At 53.9% G+C, this 21,779-nt stretch overlaps 2 protein-coding genes across 6 annotated transcripts in view; one reads left to right on the top strand and one right to left on the bottom strand.

Annotated features, from left to right (window-relative positions):
• Window positions 1-11,002, top strand: part of LOC100221700 (actin-binding protein WASF3-like) — a 28,187-nt gene extending 17,185 nt beyond the window's left edge. For all 3 annotated transcript variants that reach the window (XM_041716213.2, XM_030272873.4, XM_072929253.1), the window contains one exon: window positions 787-11,002. In XM_041716213.2, the coding sequence (XP_041572147.2) occupies window positions 787-944 (158 nt within the window). In that variant the 3' untranslated portion in view covers window positions 945-11,002. The remainder of the gene's footprint in view (window positions 1-786) is intronic.
• Window positions 11,003-11,389: 387 nt separating this feature from the next.
• LOC115495273 (G-protein coupled receptor 12-like) lies at window positions 11,390-20,169 on the bottom strand. Of its 3 annotated transcripts, XM_030272875.4 has the most exons (3): window positions 19,485-20,169; window positions 19,046-19,271; window positions 11,390-18,247 (listed from the first exon to the last, which is right to left on the bottom strand). In XM_030272875.4, exon 3 carries the CDS (start codon window positions 18,243-18,245, stop codon window positions 17,199-17,201), a length of 1,047 nt encoding a protein of 348 aa, XP_030128735.1. In that variant the 5' UTR covers window positions 18,246-18,247; window positions 19,046-19,271; window positions 19,485-20,169; the 3' UTR covers window positions 11,390-17,198. The 3 variants fall into 3 exon arrangements, with proteins under 3 accessions (XP_030128735.1, XP_030128734.1, XP_030128736.1); XM_030272874.4 differs by having other exon boundaries at window positions 19,046-20,169; XM_030272876.4 differs by lacking the exons at window positions 19,046-19,271; window positions 19,485-20,169 and adding an exon at window positions 18,510-18,707.
• Between the last annotated feature and the right edge of the window lie 1,610 nt (window positions 20,170-21,779).

The raw sequence follows: 21,779 nt of genomic DNA, 5'->3' as shown, positions 1-21,779 counted from the left end.
AGAAACGTGCATACTCTAACAAATATTCAATATCACATATATCATACTAGAAATGGCGCAAATTATGTCTACTACACATAACAGCCCGGTGATGGGCGAGGATGGTGGGACCTTGCTGGAGGGGTAAATGCAGTGTAGAGGTGGGGGACTCAGGGTTGGAGGTGGAATGAAGCACCTCAGATTGCTGGCAGCTCCCAGGCATGTGGCTTCCTCCCAGGCAGTGGATGATGTGCTCTGAGGTCTCTTGCATTTCCCTTTCCTGCAAATCTCCAGGTCAAATGGTAAATTTAACCCTTCAGAAGGTTCAATATCTTCAGGATGAGTGGAAGCAGAGGAGGAGCTTTATTCTACGATACAGCTTTGTAATAATATATATTCATAAAATGCTAGAAAGGTTTGGGTTGGAAGGGACCTTAAAGCTCATCCCATTCCAACCCCTGCCATGGCAGGGACACCTTCCACTATCCCACACTTCTCCAAGCCCCAGTGTCCAGCCTGGCCTTGGACATTTCCAGGGATCCAGGTTCAGCCAGAGCTACTCTGGGAACCTGTGCCAGGGCCTGCCCGCCCTCACAGGGAAGAATTTCTTCCTGATATCCAATCCAGGCCTACTCTTTCTCAGTTTACCACCATTCCCTCTTGTCCTGCCAATCCTATCCTCTCATCCCACATAACTGTGTAACCACCAGGGCAGCAGCCCTCTTGTCTCAGCCAGCCCTTTATAACTGGGGGGGACGCTGCACACCGGGTGCACTCCCCCATGAAGCCTTCCCCCCTTTCCTGTAGGAATCCAACTCCGGAAGGTCCAGGAGCAGTGGGAACAAGAGGCCAAAAAAGAGCCGGTGGGCAATGACGTGGCGACCATCCTGTCGCGCCGGATCGCGGTGGAGTACAGCGAGTCCGACGACGACTCCGAGCTGGACGATAACGAGTGGTCGGACTGAGGGCCCCGGGCGGCGCGGGCTCGGAGCTCCCGGCTCCGCTCCAGGTGTGTATGGGCACCTTCCCCATCGTCGCTGCTCGGGCAGCAGCTTTGCTTTTACACTATGTCAAAAACCCTTCGGGCAGCAGCAGCAGCAGCAGCAGCAGCACTGGTAGGATACACCTCGGAGGCAGTGAGACCAGAAATTAGCAGCACCTTCACAGTTAATGACTTCCAAAATTCTCTGAAGGCAGGTTAATAGGATTACTCCAGATTTACACCTGGAGCAAGACTAGACTGGCCCTGAGTGTGCTTTGTGAGAGAAGGGAGCCCCAGAGGCAGCAGTGCTTTTCCAGCTAAATGTTAATTGTGATAACTCCTGGAGGAGAAGCCTTGTTTGCACAGCTGGTGCCACCACGAGAGCTCAGGGGTGGGCTTGGGGACACTCTGCTCTGGTGGTTTGGGGTCAGGCAGCTCCAAAGGCTGCCTGTGGGCAGGAGCCTCCTTCCCTACAGAGCAATGCACCACGTTTAGTAGCAGTTACACCCTTGTGTTGTTGCTCCCTGGAAAATTATGGAATGCTTTGGGTTGGAAGGCACCTGGGGCATCCTCCAGTAGACCGGGTTGCATGAGCAGCCCAAGGTATTGGTGACCTGAGCCTGTATCCACCCTCAGAGCTGGTTTTCTAGGAGCAAAGGGGGAAGGCAAGGCTGGTGTGGCTGGCAGGGAGACACAGCCTTGTCTGGGCTTGTCCTGCCTTTTCCAGTGGAGGAGTAGAGGTGTCCAGGGAGCTTCCCTAAGTCCAGCTCTCCTTGGCCTCAGCATGACACCATTTCAGTGTTCTTTGGGAAAAAGTGAATCAGACAATCTGCTGCTTTCAGGGAAACTCTCAACTTGCACTTTGCAGCCCCACAAACTGTGCCTGTACAACTGAGATCAGCTCAGACCCAGGCACTGATTCTCCTACCTGATCCTGCTCCGTCCCCTGTCCCACATTTGGACACTGATGGAGGAGCTGGGTAACCAGGCCCTGAAAATAACACAGAGTGTGACCCATGGAAGACTTGTCACAGAGCTACAAAGGGAGCAGGCACAGAGGAAGGCAGAGCAAAGGGGTGGGAAATACTGGAAATATCACAGGCAGGTGTGAAAACCTGCAGAAAGCTGGGAGAGGTTCCCCACCTGTGGAAAACGGGCCAGGACCAGCTGTGGATTGGCCAGTGTGATGTCCCCAGACCCTCTCTTGTGTTTCCCTCAGGGAAAGCCTGAGCTCTGTGCCCAATTCCCTGCCTCTCCCAGTAGCCCTGCAGGTGATGGCTACTTCAGCAGTATTTTGACTATGTAGAAGCAGCCAGACCTGAAAAAGAGGTGGGAGGATATGGCTGAGACCCAAATGCTGATGGTTAAATTCACAAAATCCTAGAATGGTTTGGGATAAAAGGGACCTTAAAGACATCTCTTTCCAACCCCCTGCCAAGGGCACCTTCCACTAGACCAGGTTGCTGATTTCCTGGGAAATGCTGGTGTTGAGCAATGTCCCAAACATCTGCTCATTTTCCCCCAGTGACAAACCCCTCATGGCCAGATGTGGTGAATCCTCTGCCCAGCTGCTGGGAAATGCCAGCAGGAGCTGTCCCTTCTCTTGAGAGGCACAAAATGGTCTCTTGTCCCTTGGGTGTGACACCTTCCACAGCTCCACACCCAGGCTGGGAGCTGTGCTGCTGAGTGGGCTTGAGCAGGGGTGCAGAACGGATTTGGGATGTGGGAGAGGGCAAGGCAAGAAGCAGCAGGATACAGGGAATAACTCATCTGCACAACCCAAGCAGCAGGAGTGACCAGAGAGGCAGGGAGACACTGTACCCTGCAGGTGGCCAGGAAATTCCTGGTGCACACCGAGAGCTCTTGATTCTGGTGTTGACCCTCTGAGATGCAGGGAAATGGCTGCAGGAGCTTTTTACAGAGTCCCTGCAATGCCCAGGACCTGCTTTCCTTGGGAAGGCAGCTGGGGTTTGGCTGGAGCAGGTTCAGAAGGAAGCAGTGTAAAAATTCATGGCAACATTTAAGGCGGTGTTTCTGGTGGAGCGTTATTAACGTAGATACAATCACAAAACTGTGTGTAAGCAAAGAGAAATTTGGTTTATTTAGGTGATTTAGGAAGAGTAATAACCCTTTGTGAGGGAGAGAAAATAGCAGGGGCTGGTGGAGCTGTTCAGAGGTGGAGGGGCTGCAGAGTAATGTGGGGACCCAGCAGAGCTGAGGAGCCCCACTGGCCCTGGGAAGGGGCTCAGGGACACACAGGACTGGCTCATCCCTTGGCTCTGTCACTGTCCCAGTTCTGCAAAGCTGAACCAGCCCTGGTGGGAGCTGGAGAGCAGCCCAGTGCCCCTGAGAGATCAAGTCCCTTCTTTTCATGCACCAGTTGCTCTGTGTGTGTCACATGGGACCGTGGTAACTGGGGCAGGACTCTGGGTGTGTGGCAGGTCAGGGCTGTCCCTGGGGCCTCCCATGGCCCTGTCACCTCACAGCACCTGAGCTGGGGCTGGCAGCTGTCAGGATTGGTGCCGTGGCATGGCAAAGTGCGTGACAATCACAGGAGGGTTGGAAGGGACCCTAAAGGTCATTTAGGTCACTCGGGTCACAGATGCACAGCTGGTAGCCCCAGGGGGGCAGGAAAGGCCCTCACATCTTTATGTTCCTCACATTTCCTCACATCTTTATGTTCTTACACCACGTCCCCATCGGGCATCCCAGCAGCCCCAGCACATCCTCACCCGTCCTGTTCTGCTGAAGGAAATCCCCGGATAACACAAACCCAGGTCACAGCTGCAAATCCAGCCAGCAGCACCATGATCTGCCAGCACTGCCAGCTGGTTGGACACATTGATTTATTAAAAAAATATGGATATTGGTCTAGTACTGATATCCAACTGTGATGGACAAAAACTCTCTAACAGTTTAAAGTTAGAAAGTGTGTGTTTATTGTGTGTGGGATCGCTCCCAAATCCACACTGCAGCTTCCAGGTGATTACAGAGTCTTTTTATCCATACAAGTATTGACTACACAAAATACAAATGCATATTCATCATTTTGGTACATCCCATTCCTCGCTTTGTATGCTAATCACTCCAAAAGCCATTCAGCATGTGTAGTTTGTCCCTTGAAATGGGTCAGTGTCCCTTTCATGGGGAGGGGTCCCAAAATGAGGAAGTCAATGAAGTCTTCCTTGTTCTGACCTTTCTACCTTTTCAATGCAAATATTACAAATTAACTCTTGGTAGAACTCCCATTCCTTGTCTTCAGTTGGTTTCAGAACAGAGGAGGCCCACAACTGTCTTATGTTCCTAAAAGCTATTTTTCAGTTTATATTCTTCATTATAAACCCAGATAACCAAACATTGTGCTGACAAGCAATCAATTATTAGTTAACTACTAACTCTTAACTTCATCAAGGCCTACTCATTTATTTTAATTAACTCTAGTAAGGCTTATTTCTAACTAAAATCTTAGCTCCTCTAAAATCTCTAAATTCCTTAAAATTTATATTTCAACATCACCATCCTCCTCTTCAGGGACCAGAACTGCCGTGGAAACCCTTCAGCTGCCGTGGTAGCAGGGCTGGGATCCCCCATCCTCATCCCAGAGAGGTGTCTGGTGGAGAAGTGACCTCAGGGTGGGTTTGGACACCCATTCCTGGTCTGACCAGGCACACCCAGCTCTTCCCAGCCCTCCCAGCAGCACCACAGGGCAGGCAAGCACCAGGAGTCATTCAGGTGGGAAAAGACCTCCAGGATCTCCAAGCTGGAGCATGAATGCTCCAGTCCCATGAGAGCCATTCCATCCTCAGTGCCTTCCCTCGAGGGACTCAGCCACGCTTCAGCACCTTTATTTGAGGCAGATTCACCTGGTTTCTGCTCAGGTGACCTTTGCAACCCAACAGAAGTGACACCAATTCCTTGGCTGCTCTGGGCTGGTGCTGCTGGGATTGTGCCACGCTAATTAACACTGTCTGTCTGCCCCACATGCTGCACACTCAGTGTTTTGTACATATGTGCCTATTTCTGCACGTTCTCCCCAAAGTAGGCCACGCCGAGTTACACAACCCGAAATGCTCAAATCCTCATGTGGGCTGATATAAAAGTGAATATTTAAGTATTTTATCTAGCTTGGCAGACATTAAAAAATACAATCCAGGTCACAGATGATTGAATTTCTCCTCTCTCAAGAGTGCCAAAATTGGGCTGAGGAGATTCTCTGTACATTAAGGTATCGTGTTCCCTGCTAAAATATAGCAGTGGCATTTCATTGCCAAAGGATAATCACAGAGTGCCAAATATTTAATGAGTCCAACTGATCTCCTGAGAGCTCTTCTTTCCATTTTATCTGCTTCCCCCTACTTGCCAATTTATGGGCATAGATTAAAAATAATAAATATGGCTGTCAACAGCACGGGGAAAGATCCTGTGTCTATACAAATGGGTTGGGCTGGAGTCAGTGGAACAGTAAATGAGTAAATTTTGGTTCTGCTTGGAGATATTCATGGAAGGCTGGCATCCTTGAGGTCCATCAGGAACCTCTTGGACATCGCAGGTGCATCTGAAAAGGGACTTTACAGGGAGCACTGTGCCCATGGTGCACCTGTGAAGCTACACCAGGTGTGAAGGCTGGGCCTGCTCAGGTTGCTGGGGGTTGGTGGAAGTCCTGCAGTGTTCACTCCTGGAATTGCACTCCCTGTCTCCCTGATTTGGAGTGACCTCTGGAGCTGGCTGGTGGTGCTGGTGGCTCTTAAAGGATCAGTGTCCTGCAGGAAGAATGAATTGGGCAGTTTCTAATTTCCCACCTGAGGACAAGACCTAGAGAGGGGCGATCACCCATCCCACCAGGGCTCCTGCCTTTGCAGCTGTTTGTTTCATCTTGGGAAGGTTTTACTCCAGTGACAAACTTCAGGCTGAACTTGGCTTCTTCAGAGAGCTCTTTCCACAGAAGAGCCCTCAAATTTCCTCCCAGCAACCTTTCCATCTCTCTCTCCCTTCCCAGACACCCAAGAGCCTGAAGAGAAGCTTTGCAGACTCCCCTGAGCCTGAATTAACACCTCAGCTTTAGTGACAAATGGGAGTTTTGCTCGGAGGGGGGCAGGTGGCAGCACTGGAGGTGGCATTTTGGAGGGTGCATTCCAGAGGTCCCCAGCTGGCAGGAACTCCATGCCTCTTCCTTGTGGATGGAGCAGGGATGGCCATGGGAAGCACTCCCCATGGGGGATGCTGGCAAGGGGAGCACAGGCTGTTCCTTTCACCAATATTCCCATTTTTTCCTGTAGCAGTAGTTATTTAGGGCTAAGGTTTTCTCAGTTGGAATGTCACTTTACGGATTTTTTTTTTTAATAAAATAAAAATAAGGGCAAGGAGTCTGTCCTGAGGAGTTTACAGTCTACAGCAAAGACCATGTAACCTGCACTGCACTTTAGAAGCCTCAAATGCTCACTCACCCCTGGATTTCCCCTCGCCTGGGCAGCAGCACCTCCAGGGCTGGTGTCCCTTCCCGAGGTGACCCCTGAGCAGCACCAGAGCCACGTCCCCGCTGCGACAGCGCCGGGGCCCTCCTGCCCCACTCCCCCACGCAGAAGTGCCTGAGCAAAGCCCAGGAGAGCCAAGCCACGCTGGGTTTGTCCCCAAATGGTCCCTGTGCCCCACACAGCTCTGCTCCCTGGGATGGTGTCCTGCTTTGGAAAGCAAAACCAGTGACAGGCTCTAAGTCAGGAACACAATTTATTAGGAAAAGGGAACAAAGAAGCAAATACATACAATAGCACAAAAGAAGAAGCACTGACAGAGTTAGAGACACAACCTGACACTCACTGGCTGGGGCGGTGGTGGCAGATGTGGCTCTGTCCAAGCCGTGCTCCTGCAGACTGATGGAGTTTCCCTCTGGAGGTCCAGTGCAGAGAAGGTCTCAGCTGTTCCTCTTGGAAGAGGGGATCTCCTTGCTGTCTGCACAACAGGACAGGCTTCTATCCTTGATGGCATCGTTTGGCTCCTCCCTCTGGGCAGAGCATCTCACAACAGAACGCTGTGATTTTATCAGCCATGTGGCTAAAAGAACAGCTCCTCCTGGAGGGACTGATCTCTGAGATAAGGGGGGAAAAAAGGAATTGCAGCTCGAGGTGGTAATGGAATACACCCCAATATTATAACCTGGGACAGATGGCCAGGGAGGGGTGGGAATGGTGCCTGGGAGCAGCAGGGACTGACCCTCAGGGCTGTCACCAGCCCATGAGACACCTCTGGAAAACCTCCTCTTCCAGCCACTTGCAACCCAAACCCACTCTCTGAAGTTGTTCAATCTTTTTGAGAATCAAAGAGGGTTGTTTTGGTTATTTTGGTGTGAATCTGACTTTTCTTGGACAAACCCCAGGGGTTTTAGGCTCACTCTTTCCAAGCTCCACCTTCTCTAGGTGAAAAACGTGCCTGTATTTTGCTGGTGAAGGGAATAAAAAACCCCGGAGTTAAGAACTTCAGGGAGGAGGTGTTTGCCCCAAAGCCTTCAGAGCTGTGCCCACAGGCAGGGTGGGACAAGAGGATGTCCCCAAGGGAGGACACCACCCTGGTGGTGTCACCAGAGCCTGCTGCAAGGTTGGGCTCCTGCTGAGGGAAACCCCCAGGCAGGAGCTGCGTGGAGAATGTCCCCTGGAGGCAGAGTTGAGGTGACATTACCCAAACTGGTGTCTGAATTACAGACTGACAGGACCCTGAGGCCACCACAGCACCACTGATGGTTCACCCTCCCAGGAGGGATCTTCCCAGGGGTGCCTCCAACCTCTCACTGCTCCCAGGAGAAGGATTAAAGCTCTTGCTGGTTGTGTGAGCCCCAGGGGGTGTGGAAGGAGCCTTTCCCCACACACTGGGAACTCCAGGGGAACGGGTTTCAGCTCAGTGGCAATTCCAGCACTCGGTTCTGTGCAAGGTTAAGAGTGCAGGGAGGAGAAAATAAGGCAGAAAGGAACCAGCCCTGCATTTTAGGTTGGTTATGCTCACATCAGCCTGCACAGGGGAAACCTCAGCCAGGTCAGACCCTGTGCAAAGCCACAAAGGGGCAGGGAGGGGAATAAATCTGTTCTGTGAGGGGAATAAATCTGTTCTGTGAGGGGAATAAATCTGTTCTGTGAGGGGAATAAATCTGTTCTGCAGGTCAGTGTGGGACTGAGCTGTGGCAGGAAGGAGCTGAGTCAGGTCTCAGGGAAAACTTTCTGGAGGTGAGGATGGAGAAACTCGGGTCACAGAGGCTCTGCCATAGCTTGGAGAAGCCAGAGAGAAGCTCTGACCTTGTGTGCAGCCAGGGAGTGGTGCAGGTACCCACAGGTCCTTTCTGCCATGTTTGTAATTCTCCCTCATCCCCCCTTGAGGGTCTGTCCAGTGGGTTCAGCCCCAAAGCATCCCCCAGCAGCCAGGGCAGCTGATTTAGCACCCCCTTGGTTTTGGTGTTGATCCTCAAATAGAATAAAGATAAAATGTGCCGCAGAACAAGCACTGAGAGGGAAGGATGTGAACTCACAGCATTTCAATAGTTAAAAAGCAGCAGCTCCTCTGGACCATTCATGATCCACAGACTGTAGTGAGTAAACCATTAAGGTGGACAATTCAACATTTACCCTTTGATTTGGGGTAGCTCACTTGAGAAATCTAAAAATAAAATGTAAAAAACAAAATCTAAAAATAAGCAAACAAAAAAAAAAAAAACAACCAAACCCATCCACAAAACAAAAAAGCAAACAAACAACTCACACGTGATTTCCAGAAGGATAAACTGTTCCCTTTCCTTCCCTCAGACCTGGAGGGAAGGTCAGACACAGCAACAGAATGAAGCAGGTGCCACCAGAACCACTTCCAAAAATCCCAGGAAACTGGTGTTTAAGGAAAAGCAAAAATCACATCACCCCCAGTGCAGCAAGGAGAGGGTTTCCTGCTACTGAAGGAAGTGCTTTTGTCCCTGGATGCCCCTCCCCAGCTCAAGTGTTTCAAATCCCATTGACTTTCACCTCTCACTGCTGCAGGTGCAGTCCTGGTGCCTCAGCTGGGATTGCTGACTCCATGGAAAATCACTTTTGCCATGGAAAAACCACAAAAGTCTCGTGTTAAAAAGGGAGAGGACGTGGAGCTGGGAACAATCCTGTGATGCCCATGGAGAGCTGATGATGATTTCCTCCTGGCAGCAGGAACAGTTTGGCAGAGCCCTGCCAGGTCTCCAAAAATCCCAGTCATGAGCATCAACACCCCCCTCACTGCTCCCCCTCCAAATTTAATTTTACACTGAGATGTTCAGCTCTAGCTGTAGTTCTGGCCAGTTTTCCACAAATGCTGCTCTCTCTGGTGTTTTTTGTCTTGGGTAAGAGTGGATCAGGTAAAAAAGCAGATCATAGGATCTCAGAGCTGTTTGGATTTCCAGTCTGGTTTCCACCCCCTGCCATGGCCAGGGGCACCTTCCATGAGACCAAGTCCTACCCAAGCTGCTCAAATCCCCACAAATTTAAAAAATCTTTTTCTCAAAATGCATTTTCAGGGCCTTTTGGGGCTGGCTGATGGCTCCTCACCTGAACAGACTTCCTTAATTTTGGGGCTGCCTGACTTGTTGGGGGGATCTGAAGCGGGGTGTGAGTTTGGGGCGATGCTGAGCTGTGCTGGCACCTTCCTCCCCTCTGCCTCCAGCTGTGCCCTGCCACACAGAGGGTTTGGGTCCAGAATTCCTGCTGGGCACCCCACGGGGCCAGGGCAGCTCCCAATGACACAAGTGCCTTTCCTGGAGGTCCCTCTGGCCCTGCCAGGGAGCTCCTGGGGTGGGTGGTGCTGCTGTGCTGGGGATGGGCAGAGCTCACCTGGGCTGGAAACTGGAGCTGTCCAGAGGATCCTCTGGGATCCCTCCTTCCCCAGGAGTGTCCTGGGGAGCAGTTTTCACTCCGTCTTGGCCAGCTCCAGGAAACCTTCTGCAGCCGCCTGGAGACATGGGAGCAGTCCCCAGAGGTGTGGGAGGTGTGGGGAGGGGACAAACCCTGTCAGCACTTTGCTGTGGGACATGCACGTGCTGTGGGTTGCTGCTGTCGTGGGGAAGCATTCAGGAGAGCCTTCCTCCTCCTCCTCTTCCTCCTGCTGTCCCAGCCTGGGGCTGCTGGGACAGTGCCAGCTGCTGCAGCAGGACAGGAGCCACCTCCTTCCAGCTCCCATCCCCATCCCCACTGACACCTCTGGGTAAGGCCAGGGGCTGGAGGAGAGCTATTTTGGAGGGAATTGAAGGCAGCTGAGGATCATCAGACCCCCAAACCCCTCTGCACCACCCAAACTCTGAGCTCAGGAGACCTCCTGCAGCACTGGGCACCCATCCTGCCAGAACAGAGCATCCGTGAGCAGCCAGATCCTGATGGGCATTTCAAAAGCACTTTTCTCTCCTTTTGGCACCATCTGATCACACACAGAGCCCAGAGCCAGGCCTTGGGCTGCTCTTTGTGGAGATTGGCCCCAACCCTGAGGGGTGGCACAGAGGGGACAGGGACACCTCGGCATCCCAACGCTCCTGCAAAAGGCTCAGTTTTTAATCCCAGCAGAAGAATTACTCTAGCTCCTTGGATTTGCCACCTGGGAGAAGGAGCTGATGCAGGACAAGCACCTTCCCAAGGGAGGGTGACCCATGCCAGGCCGTGAGAGGCTGAGTTGAGTAAGGAGATGTTCGCTGTCTGGTGGGGCCTTTAGCCATGTGCACTTAGTCAGTAGGTGAGTAGATGTTGCTGCCCGTATCTATCTCCCCTACCCAGTTGCTACGTGTGAACAAGTGTATTTCTCCCCAGTGTTGTGGGTTCTGCCTGTGGTGACACGAGGATGGAAAGGTAGGGACCACCTCGAGCTTCCTCCTGTACAGGGTAGAGAGGAAACCTGGATCGGTCCGAGGCACCGCTTGTAACTACATTTGTTCAAGAAATGTCATCTTAACCCCAACTGTTGACACTTTATGCATGTGCTAATTAAATTTAAAAGAAAAAAAAAAGAAAAAAGAAAAAAAAAAAGGAAAATAATTAATAAAGATTTTAAGAGGTTACAGTAGATTTGGGTTTGGCTTTTTGTCGGCTTGTGCTTTGCTGTGAGTTAATCAGCCCTGTGATGCTCCCTCCTCTGTCAGGGGCATGGAAGGAGCAGCAGAAAGCTGTGATCTCTCTAAAACCCTTCATTGGAGAATCAGGCCCTCAAAGATCAGTTAATTCCCCAGGGTATTTACTCCCTGACTGCCTGGCTGATCAGAGGGCAGGGAAAGCTCTGTCTGTGCTTGCAGGCTCTGAGCAGCAGGAGCTGCTCCTTCCCAACTCCTCTGGGTCTCCAGCAGCTCTTTTCCTCATCCAGCTCCTCCTGATCCCAGGGCAAACACAGACCCCGTGTGAGGGAAAGCAGAGACCTGTTCTGGACTCTGAAATAAAAACACAGACACACAGAGCGTGGCACATACCTGGGACAGCAGCCCAGATCTTCAAAGGTTTTAATTTTAACCCCCCTCCCCCAGTTTTTGGATATCCTCTTGACAAATCACTTTAACAGTTTTATTTACAGTAATAAAAATAAATTACTCTTACAGATGAATGTATAATATATTACACAATAGAGATACAGTGCAATAACAGCATTGATTTGTTTTCACTCGGTCATAAAGTGCATCGAAGGGGCTTGATTTGACCATAACTGAATGATAACTGTACATTTGCCTTTGAGATCAACTTTCCCAGTCAAGTTAAAAGGCTGATGACAACACTGACAGCAAAGCAAGGCTGTCCTGCTTGCTGTGGGATGGCCTCATTCCTGGGAAATCGGTGGGACGGGAGGCAGGGAGGGGGTGATGGATTCCTGTCCTGCCTGCACAGAGCAGGCTCTGCCTCTGTGGGAGATTCCTGCTGGGCTTGGCCACCAGGAGCTCGCCCTGCCTGGAGCTGGGGGATTCCCTGTGCAGGGAGGATGCTCTTTATCCTGGGCTGGTGTGCTCTGCCCTGCTCCCAAGGGACATCAGCCACCAGCCCTGTCCTTGTCCCTGCGCTGCAGAGGAAAGGCAAGGCACAGCCCAGGGCTGCAGCCAGCCCCTGCCCAGCTGGAATAAAAGCTTTCCCTGGGACGAGGCAGCTGTTTCCCAGCTCCCAGAGCCTGCAGTAAGGCCATAAACCTGTGCTGTGGTTTCGGTGGCTGTCAGTGCCCTGCCCGCTGCAGCACCCTCAGCAGGGACGGGATCACCTCGGAGCCACTGGGCTGCTCCTGGCACCCAGCAGAATTCCTGAAGGCAACTGGCACCCCTGGAGCTGGAGACAGCCCACTCACACCCCTCCAAATCAGGGACCAAAGAGCTTCACACCACCCCTCTGGCTTGGGTGCTCTCTGCCGAAAACTCCATTTTCTCCCTGTGATGCTCTGTACTGCAGTTTTCCAGTGGGAATGGGAGATCCCTGTTCCCAGGGCTGCAGGGACAGTGGGGAGGGTGCCCTGGGGGGGATTTGCAGTGGGCAGCTGCACTGACAACAGAAGAGGAACAAATGGTCCCAGTGGAGCTGCCTCACCTCACCACGAGGGCAGGCTGGGCAGGAACGAGAGGAATTGCAAGGAAATACCGTGTGCATCCAACAATTATTCCTGACAATTAGAAGTGAACTGTTAATTCATCGTTAGCAACGGCGTGAGTCTCAATGCTGGGCAGGACACACCAATACAAGTGAGTACCAATGGAGTTTTAAAAGGTCTCCCCACCCCAAATTTGATGCTTTTACAAGAAAGAGATACTTCATCACCTAAGGAGAACAGTAATGGTTTCTTGGGGGTTCATTCCAGGTTCAATTAAAACTCTTTGATATGAACAGACTGGAGCTGCCACATCAGGACTGAGATCCTTGGAATCTTTACTGCTGGTTACTGACATGAGGCTGGCTAAAGAGAGACATTTCCACTGCTCAAAGTCCCAAACTGACCAAAATGGAAAAGGAAAAAAGAAAACAAACCCCAAAATAAAAGTAAGCAGCTTTGTTGGTGGAGTCTATACAATTTAATAGGGTTTTTGTTGTTGTTTTTGGTTTTGGTTTTTTTTTTAATTTCTCATACTGGGACAGGGACAAGGGCTTGTTGTAAATGCACAAGCTCCCCCCAAGCCTGGCACATCTCCATGACCCTCAGGGCAGCTGTGGTTACATCCCACCCCACAGTGGCCCTGGCCTTGTCACAGTGTATTTGAGGAATGTTTTCTCCTTCTTTCTCCTCCTGGCCCTTTCCTCACCCCCTCAGCTCAACCAGCCAAGCACCAACACCGAAAGCTTTTCACCTCTACATTCTGCTGGCCACCAGCTCGTGGTGGAAAAGCCAAAGGCACCCAGGAACCTGTAAATAAATCAGCAAATCAGCAGTGGATTCACTTCCCTGGCTATGCTGATCCCTGCCATAGGCTCAGGGCTGGTTGGATACCACCTGTAATTACTCAGGACCAGTTTTCTGCCCATTTCTGCCTCTGTAGATCCAGACCAGCTCCTGGAGAGTCCAGAAGTGACAAGCCCAGCCTGGCACTAGCCTCTCATCCTTTATCAAAAGCTATTTGCAAAGCTCAGAGTTTGGAGATAACAGTGGCAAGATCCTGGCCAGGGTGAGGATGGGGAGTTCTTCCCAACCAAACACTCACCAGCCCTCTCCAGGCAGCTCCAGTTCCCACCTGGAGTCACCACAGGGACTCTGTGGACATCAAAGGACATCTGCAAGTTCCCAACAAGCCAAAGCCCCTGCGGGACTGTACTGTCCCCTTGTCTCAGCTGAAAATCACAGCCGTTAAATCAGAGGCTTTTAGAGACCTCCAATTCATAGAGATACAGAATCCCAGGTGGAGGAGGCCTCCCAGTACATCCAACACCAGAAAACACGGAGCACTGGATGTTCTCCAGTTGCTCTGTGCCCTTCTGCTGGTACCCAGGAGGTGGACAGGGCTGCTGGGCTCTTTTCACCGAGGTTTGGATCCTCAGTGAATCCACAGAGGATCCACCAGCTGGAAACCCCATTTTGCTTTTGGTAATTCCCTCACCATTGGTGCCCCATCCACATGGGACACTGTTACATTCATGGGAGCTGCTCCCTCTTTTTGGCAACAGAACCTCACCCTAAAGCCCTGCATTCCATCCTAAACATGTCCCAAAGCAGCCCCAAACACCAGGACATTCCCACCCTGCACACAGCAACCCTGCCTCAGCACGTGATTCAAGGTGTTAAATTAACTTTCCTGGTGTTCAGCATGAGGAGGCTCCAAAATCCACCCCTGATGTCCAACATTGCCACTCCAAACTTTCCCAGTGAAAGTTTTACTCTGGAAAACAAAACTAAAACAAAACCAAGGCACTGCAGCACAGGTGCAGTAAAATGGGCAGAGGTTTCCACAAGGCAACGCATGGCAGGTGAACCTAAACCTCTTTATCCTCATCTTCACTTCCCCTCATTTCCCCCCTTTCCTCTGACAAAACAGGAGAGGAAAAACAGCAAAAAAACACCACCTGGAAATTGCACTATTTTTATTTGCCATTTTATCAAAATGGGGATTTTGTTAGAGGAGATTTCTTGAGACTTTTCCTAAAAAAAGTGTTTTTAACAACTTCCATGGACAACTCTAACATCTCAGAGAGAGGTGTTAGACCATCACTCGAAAAGAAATGAGATCCTTATTTTACAGTAACTCTGAGCACGGAATAGGCTCATACCACATCCTGACTGTGAGCTGGGGCATTGCACCCAGGGACCAGAATTCAGAGTTTGCCTTTGCCAAAGCGGCTGGAAATGAGTTTGGGTGAGTGTCCCAGTGAGGACACCCCCACCTGCTCTTAACCCCAGTCTGGCAGGGGCTCTGTCCCCAGCTTTAGCTCCTCACATCCCAAATCTTTTTCCTCTTGCTGTGGAGGGCCACAGGGAGAAATTTTTCATTGATCCTCATTTGACTTTGGCGAAATTTATTAGTGTATCCCTCAAACTGAGATGCATTTTAAGTAAGCAACTAAACTCTAAAAAGGACATTGTTAAAATCAAGCTCTTCAGCAACAGGGAATTTACTGGAAAGCCAAAAAAGGCAACTTTTTTCATGTCAAGGTTTCTCTGGAGCTGATTAGTTAAACTACCTTTCATCTAAAGATACAAAATGAGCTGCCCAGAGAAACAAATCCTGACTTCTAGCTAGGGTGGTTGTATAAAAACATTTCAAATGTTCACAATGTTTCAAAAAGGGTGTACGCTATTGAGTTTTCACACTGAGGAACTGCAGGGACCTGGCTGCACTTAAGAAACCAGAGGAAACAGAATGAGTGAAGTGTTTGTATAAATATTAGTCTTACATATATATTTACTTTAAAACTTACATTGATTCCACATTGTGCCAACTGCCCATTCTCCAAGGTATTCATCAGAGAAAGGAAATGGGAAAAAACCCCAAACCCACAAAACATAAAAACTCCAAGAGTGGCCACCTCTCACAGGTAGACAATAAGTCCAAGCCCCAGGCACACTTGGGAACCTCAGAGCTCTCTCTTGTGCACTGAGCTCCGAGGAGCGAGAGATTCATCACACAGATCCAGGGACAAAACCCACCTGGATCTGTCTGTATCCAGCCATAAAGTGACTTTGTACCCTCTGCAGCCACACAAAGCAAGAACACTTCTTCCACTATCACAGACTCACAGAATGTTACAGGTTGGGAGGGACCTCAAAGCCCATCCAGTGCCACCCCTGCCATGGCAAGGACACCTTTCCTTGGAGTATCCCAGGCTGCTCCAAGCCCTGTCCAGCCTGGCCTTGGGCACTGCCAGGGACCCAGGGGCAGCCACAGCTGCTCTGGGCACCTGTGCCAGGGCCTGCCCACCCACAGGGAACAATTCCTTCCCAAAATCCCATCCCTCCCTGCCCTCTGGCAGTGGGAAATCATTCCTTGACCTGTCACTGCACACCCTTGCCCAAGTCCCTCTCCAACATCACAACAATTTCTCTACAGCAAAGCAGAATATTTGGGCACCAGACTCAGCTGCTGGAGGGTCTCCCAAGCCCCCCATGCCAGGAGCAGCACACCCCCTGTGCCCTGAGCCCCCCTGCATGTCCCACCCCCAGCCCTGCCACCCCTCCGGGGGTTGCTTGGGTTCTTCCTTGCTTTATGGGTGAATGCACAATTCCAAAAGAAAGCACAGGATAAAGGACACTTCATCATGGCCTCACGAACACCACAAAGCACATCACACAGCACAGGAATGTCGGGGCTGGCGCTTCTCTAAGGAAGCAAGGTAAAGTGGCAGCATCGGCAGTGACACGTGTGGTGACAGAGGCTTCTCTCTCGGGGACTCCAGCAAGCCCGGACCCCTCTTTGGATGAAAACCCCACCCCATGTAAACAACTCGTGTGGAAGGGGGGGAAGCAGCACCCCATTGCCCAGCTGGACAAGGAGAGCCCTTCCTTGGCCTCCCAGACTCTGGGGTGCAGGGCACCCCAGCTGCCCTCGCCACCCCCACACCGCCAACCCTGCCCCAGTCACATTTTGGGGGGTGGGGGGGGAAGGAGGGAACGGATTCCCTGGACGCCCCCATCCCTGCCACAGCCCGAACAAGCCACACCTAAAGCATCTTTCACCCCGCAGGTTCTCCAAGTGCTTCTCGAAGCACAGAGACACGGGACTGTCCCCGCGTCCCTCCTGCCGGAGCTCTCCTCCCCGCGGTGCTGAACGCGGCCCCCCCATTATTGCATAGCATCGCAGGCCCTGATTTCATTCAGGGGATGGGCACAGCCACCCCACGCGTGGGGACCAGCCCCGCCGGGGGGGACGCGGCACTTCCCTCCCCGCCCCCCCGCTCCTGTGGCCTTCCCATGGGATGTGCCCCGAGGCGTGGGACCACCCGGATGGGGCCCGCTGCTCCCCTGGCTCCTTACCCCGGGAGCAGACAAACGCCATCGTGCGAGGATCCTTTTTCTTTGCTTTTTCTTTTTTTTTTTCCTCTTTTTTTTTTTTTTTTTGGTGTTTTGTGTTTTTAAATAAAAAATAAAATGTGTAAGAAAATAACATTTCTAAAGGAAACCATTATCATTCTACTCTCTCTCTCTCTCTTTCCTTTTCTCTTTTGCTTTTTTTTTTTTTCCTTCTTTTTGGCCATCTTTCCATGGAACGAGATGTGCTGACCGGGGAGGGGACTCCTCCCGGCAGGAGACAATAACGACAGAGGGGAAAAAGAGAAGGAGCAGGAGAGCCAGGGAGCACCTCTGGCTCCGCGCTCAGTCCTCACACGTCGCTGGATGTCCTTGGTCTGGAGGAGAACGTGGAAGGGATGCACCCGCAGCAGGCCAGCCAGAGCGACTTCTGGATGTCCGGGTTTCTGAAGGCGTAAATGATGGGGTTGATGAGCGAGTTGCAGGTGGCGGGCAGCGCCAGCGAGTAGGTGTACACCGCGGGGTAGCTGGAATCGGCCACCAGGGAGTAGATGGCGAAGGGGATCCAGCACAGGGCGAAGGTGCCGAGGATGAGCGAGAGCGTGGAGAGCCCTTTGCGGGTGGAGCTGGCCTGCGCCGTGGCGATGAACTGGTGCTGCACGGCGATCTGCTGGGCGTGCCGGAAGGCGATCTTGCAGATCTGCAGGTACAGCTGCATCATGAGGGCGAAGAGCAGCAGGAAGGTGACGGCCAGCACGGCCGCGTTGTCCTTGGTGACGGGCCGCAGGATGCTGCAGGAGCTCTGGTCCCGCAGGCAGTTCCAGCCCAGGAGGGGCAGCAGCCCCACGCCCAGGCACAGCAGCCACATCAGCAGCACCATGGCGCAGGTGAAGCCCAGCGTGCGCTCGCTGTGGTAGGTGAGCGCGTTGTACAGCGACAGGTAGCGGTCCACGGTGATGGCCAGGAGGCTGCAGACGGAGGCGGAGAAGGCGGCCAGCAGCAGCCCCGCCGCCGCCAGCTCCGCCGCCTCGCTGGGCGGCCGCAGCAGGTAGCGCACGGCGAAGTTGGCCACCAGCCCCAGCCCGGCCAGCAGGTCGGCCAGCGCCAGGCTGCCGATCAGCAGGAACATGGGCGCCCGCAGGCTCGGCGTGTAGAACAGCACGGCCAGCACCAGCGCGTTCTCCCCCGCCACCGCCGTGCCCGTGGCGCACAGCGCGATGTCCCACGGGCTCACGGACCCCGCGGCCGCGGCCCCGCCGCCCGGTGCCGCCGTGCCCGGCCCGGCCGCCGCCGCCGAGGGCCAGGCCGGGGGCTCCGAGGCGTTGCCGAGCCCCGGGAGCCGCTGCTGCTGCGGCTGCGGCGGCCACGGCTCCCCCATGGCGGCGGGGCCGTGCAGCATCGCTGGGGAGAGAGGGAGAAGGGGGCGGTGAGGGACGGAGCCCGAGTCCCCGGAGAGCCGCCCAGCCCCGCGCTCAGCCCGCGCCTCGAACCTCGCCCGGAGCCTCACCGAGCCGGGGGAGAACCTCACCGAACCACCGGCGCCCCCCGCCCCGGGACACCGCGCCCCGCACCGGGCCGCCCCCGCCCGCCGCATCCCCGCCCCAGCCCGACTGCAGCTTCCCTGGGATGGAGCCCCCCCATCCCCGGCTCGCCCCACACGCACCCTGGCCGCTATCTCCCGCCGGGCTGAGGCCGAGCACAACTCATCACCCCGCTGCCCGCAGCCGCCTCCGTGCGCTCGGCTCCGTGCGGGGTCCGCAGCCACTGCGCACCCGGTGAGGAACCGGCCGCCCCCTCCTCCTCCTCCCCTCCCCGGGGCACGGCCACCTTTGCTACCTATTTATAGCGCAACCCCTCAGCCCCCCCTCCCGCAGCCCTTTCTTTTTTGCGCGCAGTGAGTAAAAATAAACACTATTAATAGGCCAGCGCCTGTATGCGGAGCCGCTGATGGAAGGAGAAGGCAGCGGCAAGAACAGCCTACGTTAAGTTTCTCCTTCCTCCCTGCCTTTCCCTCCTTTGGAAAAGGCTGGTGCAAGATGCGAGCGGCCGGCGGCAGCATCCTGCCCTGCCCGGCGGAGTAAATGCCCCCGGCCAGCCGAGGTGTGAAGGTCGGGGCTGTGCCCGCACCCGCTGCAGTCCCCCGCCGCCACCATCGCCCCTTCCCGCACGCAGCCGCCACGCCGGGGATCGTTGTTTTACCTGGTTTTAATGCTCGAGGATCAGCTCGCTCCCCCCACCCCGTTTTTATTTTTTTCCTTGCCGGTCCTTCCAGCCCTTGGTGCGAAGCCTCATTCCTCGGCGAGCATCGCTAATAGCGTTGGCAGAGAGCTGGCATCGACTTGCACTTAATATTCCTGCCCCATTGGATCTGCTGATAAATCTCAACTCTGACGTCAAAGTCTTCACTTATATTCATGATCCAAGTCTGTGAATCAGAGCGGCTGTGATCAGAATAACAACGAGGCTGGTTCCCCGCGCCACATCCCCATCACCCCGGGGGGGTGCGCGCCCGCCCCGCCGATCGTTCATTCATCGGCCTCCCGCCGCACCTCGCCAAGGTCGGGCCGCTGCACCTGCGTGCTGCGGATGCAGTTTGGGCACCGGCCAGGCTCGGGCGCCTCGCAGGGTTTATTTTTACCGCTTGTGCCGAGGGACGCGCGGATGCGAAGGGAGGGCGGCGATCCGGCGCGGCTCCGGTGCCGCGCTCCTCAAGGACAATGTCCGGGACAGCGGCACCGGCCCCTGCGCCTGGGACCGGCGGCTGAGGCTGCTCCGGGATCGCTCAGGGGCGGCGGCGTCCCTCCACAGGGGAACACCGCACCCCGGAGCTTCGCCGCACACGGGCTTCCCTCCAGCCAGCGAAAAGCTGGGATGAGGAGGATCTCACTGGAACCGGGACCTGCCCAAGGACGCTGAGTATGGGGGTCTGTCCCCCTCACCGCAGCACCCACCCATCCCCAGAGCTTCCTCCCCGAGTGTTTGGGAAAGGAACAGCCTGGAAAGGAACAAATCCCAAAGACACGGTTATTTTTCCAGCTATAAATGGCTCCGTGATTCATCTTGGGAGCGGAATCGTCAAAGCAGGGATGCTCAGCTCCTGGATCCACAGGATTTCAGCTACACCTTTCTCCCCTTTTTCCTACGGGTTTCATAACACTCCAGCTTCCCTCTTTCATCCCCCTCTCTCTTCCAGGCTGGAGCTTTGCGGCGCAGCCAGCTCAGCGCCGGGAAGCATTTCCAGCTCCTGATGCGCAGAGATATTTAGGTGAACAGCGGCGATTCTGGCTGAACCCAGCCGCCCCACTTTGGAGCATCTGGGTTTCTAACGAGGCCAAGCCCCATCCCGGGGGATGGCAATCGTCATCTACCTGGGGCCGCCGCCGCGTCACCGAGCCCGTGAGCCGAGCGGCAGAAGGGGCGGAGGAAACCCGAGCGAGGAGCTGAATGAATTCGCTCCCGCTCCCGGGAATTACGCACGGCCCGGGGAAGGGGAGGCGGCTCGGGAGCTCTGCCCGGCGGGGTGCGGGAGCGCTCTGCAAGGGGATGCGCCGGCCGTGCGTGGAGGTCTGTGGGGTCAGAGCCCACCCAGGACCGGCCAGGAGCGCTGCAGGGCTGAGCAGGGATGTCCCCGCTGTCCCCACCCCCAGGTGCGGCCGGCAGCAAGGCTGAGCGAGGACGGGCACGCAGCACCCACCAGCGACCCGCTGTGGCCCTTGTCCTATGGGGCTTCCCCTGGCGGGGACACACACACTCCAGAAGGTCCCGGCTGACCCCAAACCCCTTGGGCTCGCTGCAGCTGCCTCGGCCCTCCTGCTCCTGCCCTCTCCCTGAGAGCCCCTCAAACACCCGGCGCTCCCACAGCAGCCCCTCCCTTCCCACCTCCAGGTCCTCCCCTCGACATCCCGGCACAAGTTTGCCACAATCCCGGGATGTTTTCCCCGTGTCCTACAGAAACACCAGTCCCTGGTAGGTGTTCCTCCTCCTGGCTGCAGAAGTGCCCCTTTCCGTACACACATCCCAGTGCATTTCAGCCAGTGCTGGGAGCTGCTTGTCCTTCTGCCCAGGAAAGAGCAGCCCCATGTCTCCAATGAGGTTTTTTGGGGTTTCACTTGTGCAAGGGGGTGCAGTGGATTAGCAAAACACCGTCTGGGGTACCCCAAGTATGCTGAGATCTGCTGGTGACAAAAATGACGCTATCTGGCCCCTTTGAAACCGGGGCTTGCTGTCCCCAGAGCAGCCCTGTTGCACATGAGAGGATGGGCCACTGCACACCCTGCTTTCAAGCCTTGACAATCTACTTTTTAAAGTTGTATTCAGTGTTCTGAGCTCCCTGAGTAGCTGCAAGACCATTCTGGTAATGTTCATATACGAGATATGCTTTATCTGTAGTTAAATTACAGACTCGATAGAGAGGAGCAAGGATCTAAGCAAAGACACAAGCCTGACACTAATTACAGAGCAAGAGGCCACCAGCCTCACCTGGGAATGCTGTTCAGCACGGAAAAAGTCTCCCACCTTCATTCCCCATCATCCTCCTTGGATTTTGGCCCTTGGGAGAAAGCTCAGTGCTGAGCAAGGCAGCTTTTCCTGTGGCACTGCCCTGTGGGGGTGCTGGGTGCTCCCAGCCCACAGCAGGGCTTGACCTGGGCCTCATCCTCCCTTAGAATTTGTGCTTTTTTCGGTTAAAACAAGCGGGTGGCAAGTTAAAACTGGGGTGGCAGTCACGAATGATGTGGCTGCCACAGGCCCAGCCCCTGGGAACCAAAGTTGGAACAAGGGCTGCTGTTTAAGGGCACACTGGTGGTACAGAGCAATAACCACAATTCCAATTCTCCATCATTTTTACCTCCACAAGTATTAAAATTGGCTTTTCATCTTTTCTTTAGGAAAACATCATCACCTTCCGGCATCCCAGCAGCTTTTCCCACCCCAG

Source organism: Taeniopygia guttata, chromosome 4A, assembly GCF_048771995.1.
Source record: "Taeniopygia guttata chromosome 4A, bTaeGut7.mat, whole genome shotgun sequence".
Lineage (NCBI taxonomy): Eukaryota > Metazoa > Chordata > Aves > Passeriformes > Estrildidae > Taeniopygia > Taeniopygia guttata.
Note: the sequence above shows the minus strand (reverse complement) of the source record. Positions and strands in the feature narration are given on the sequence as shown.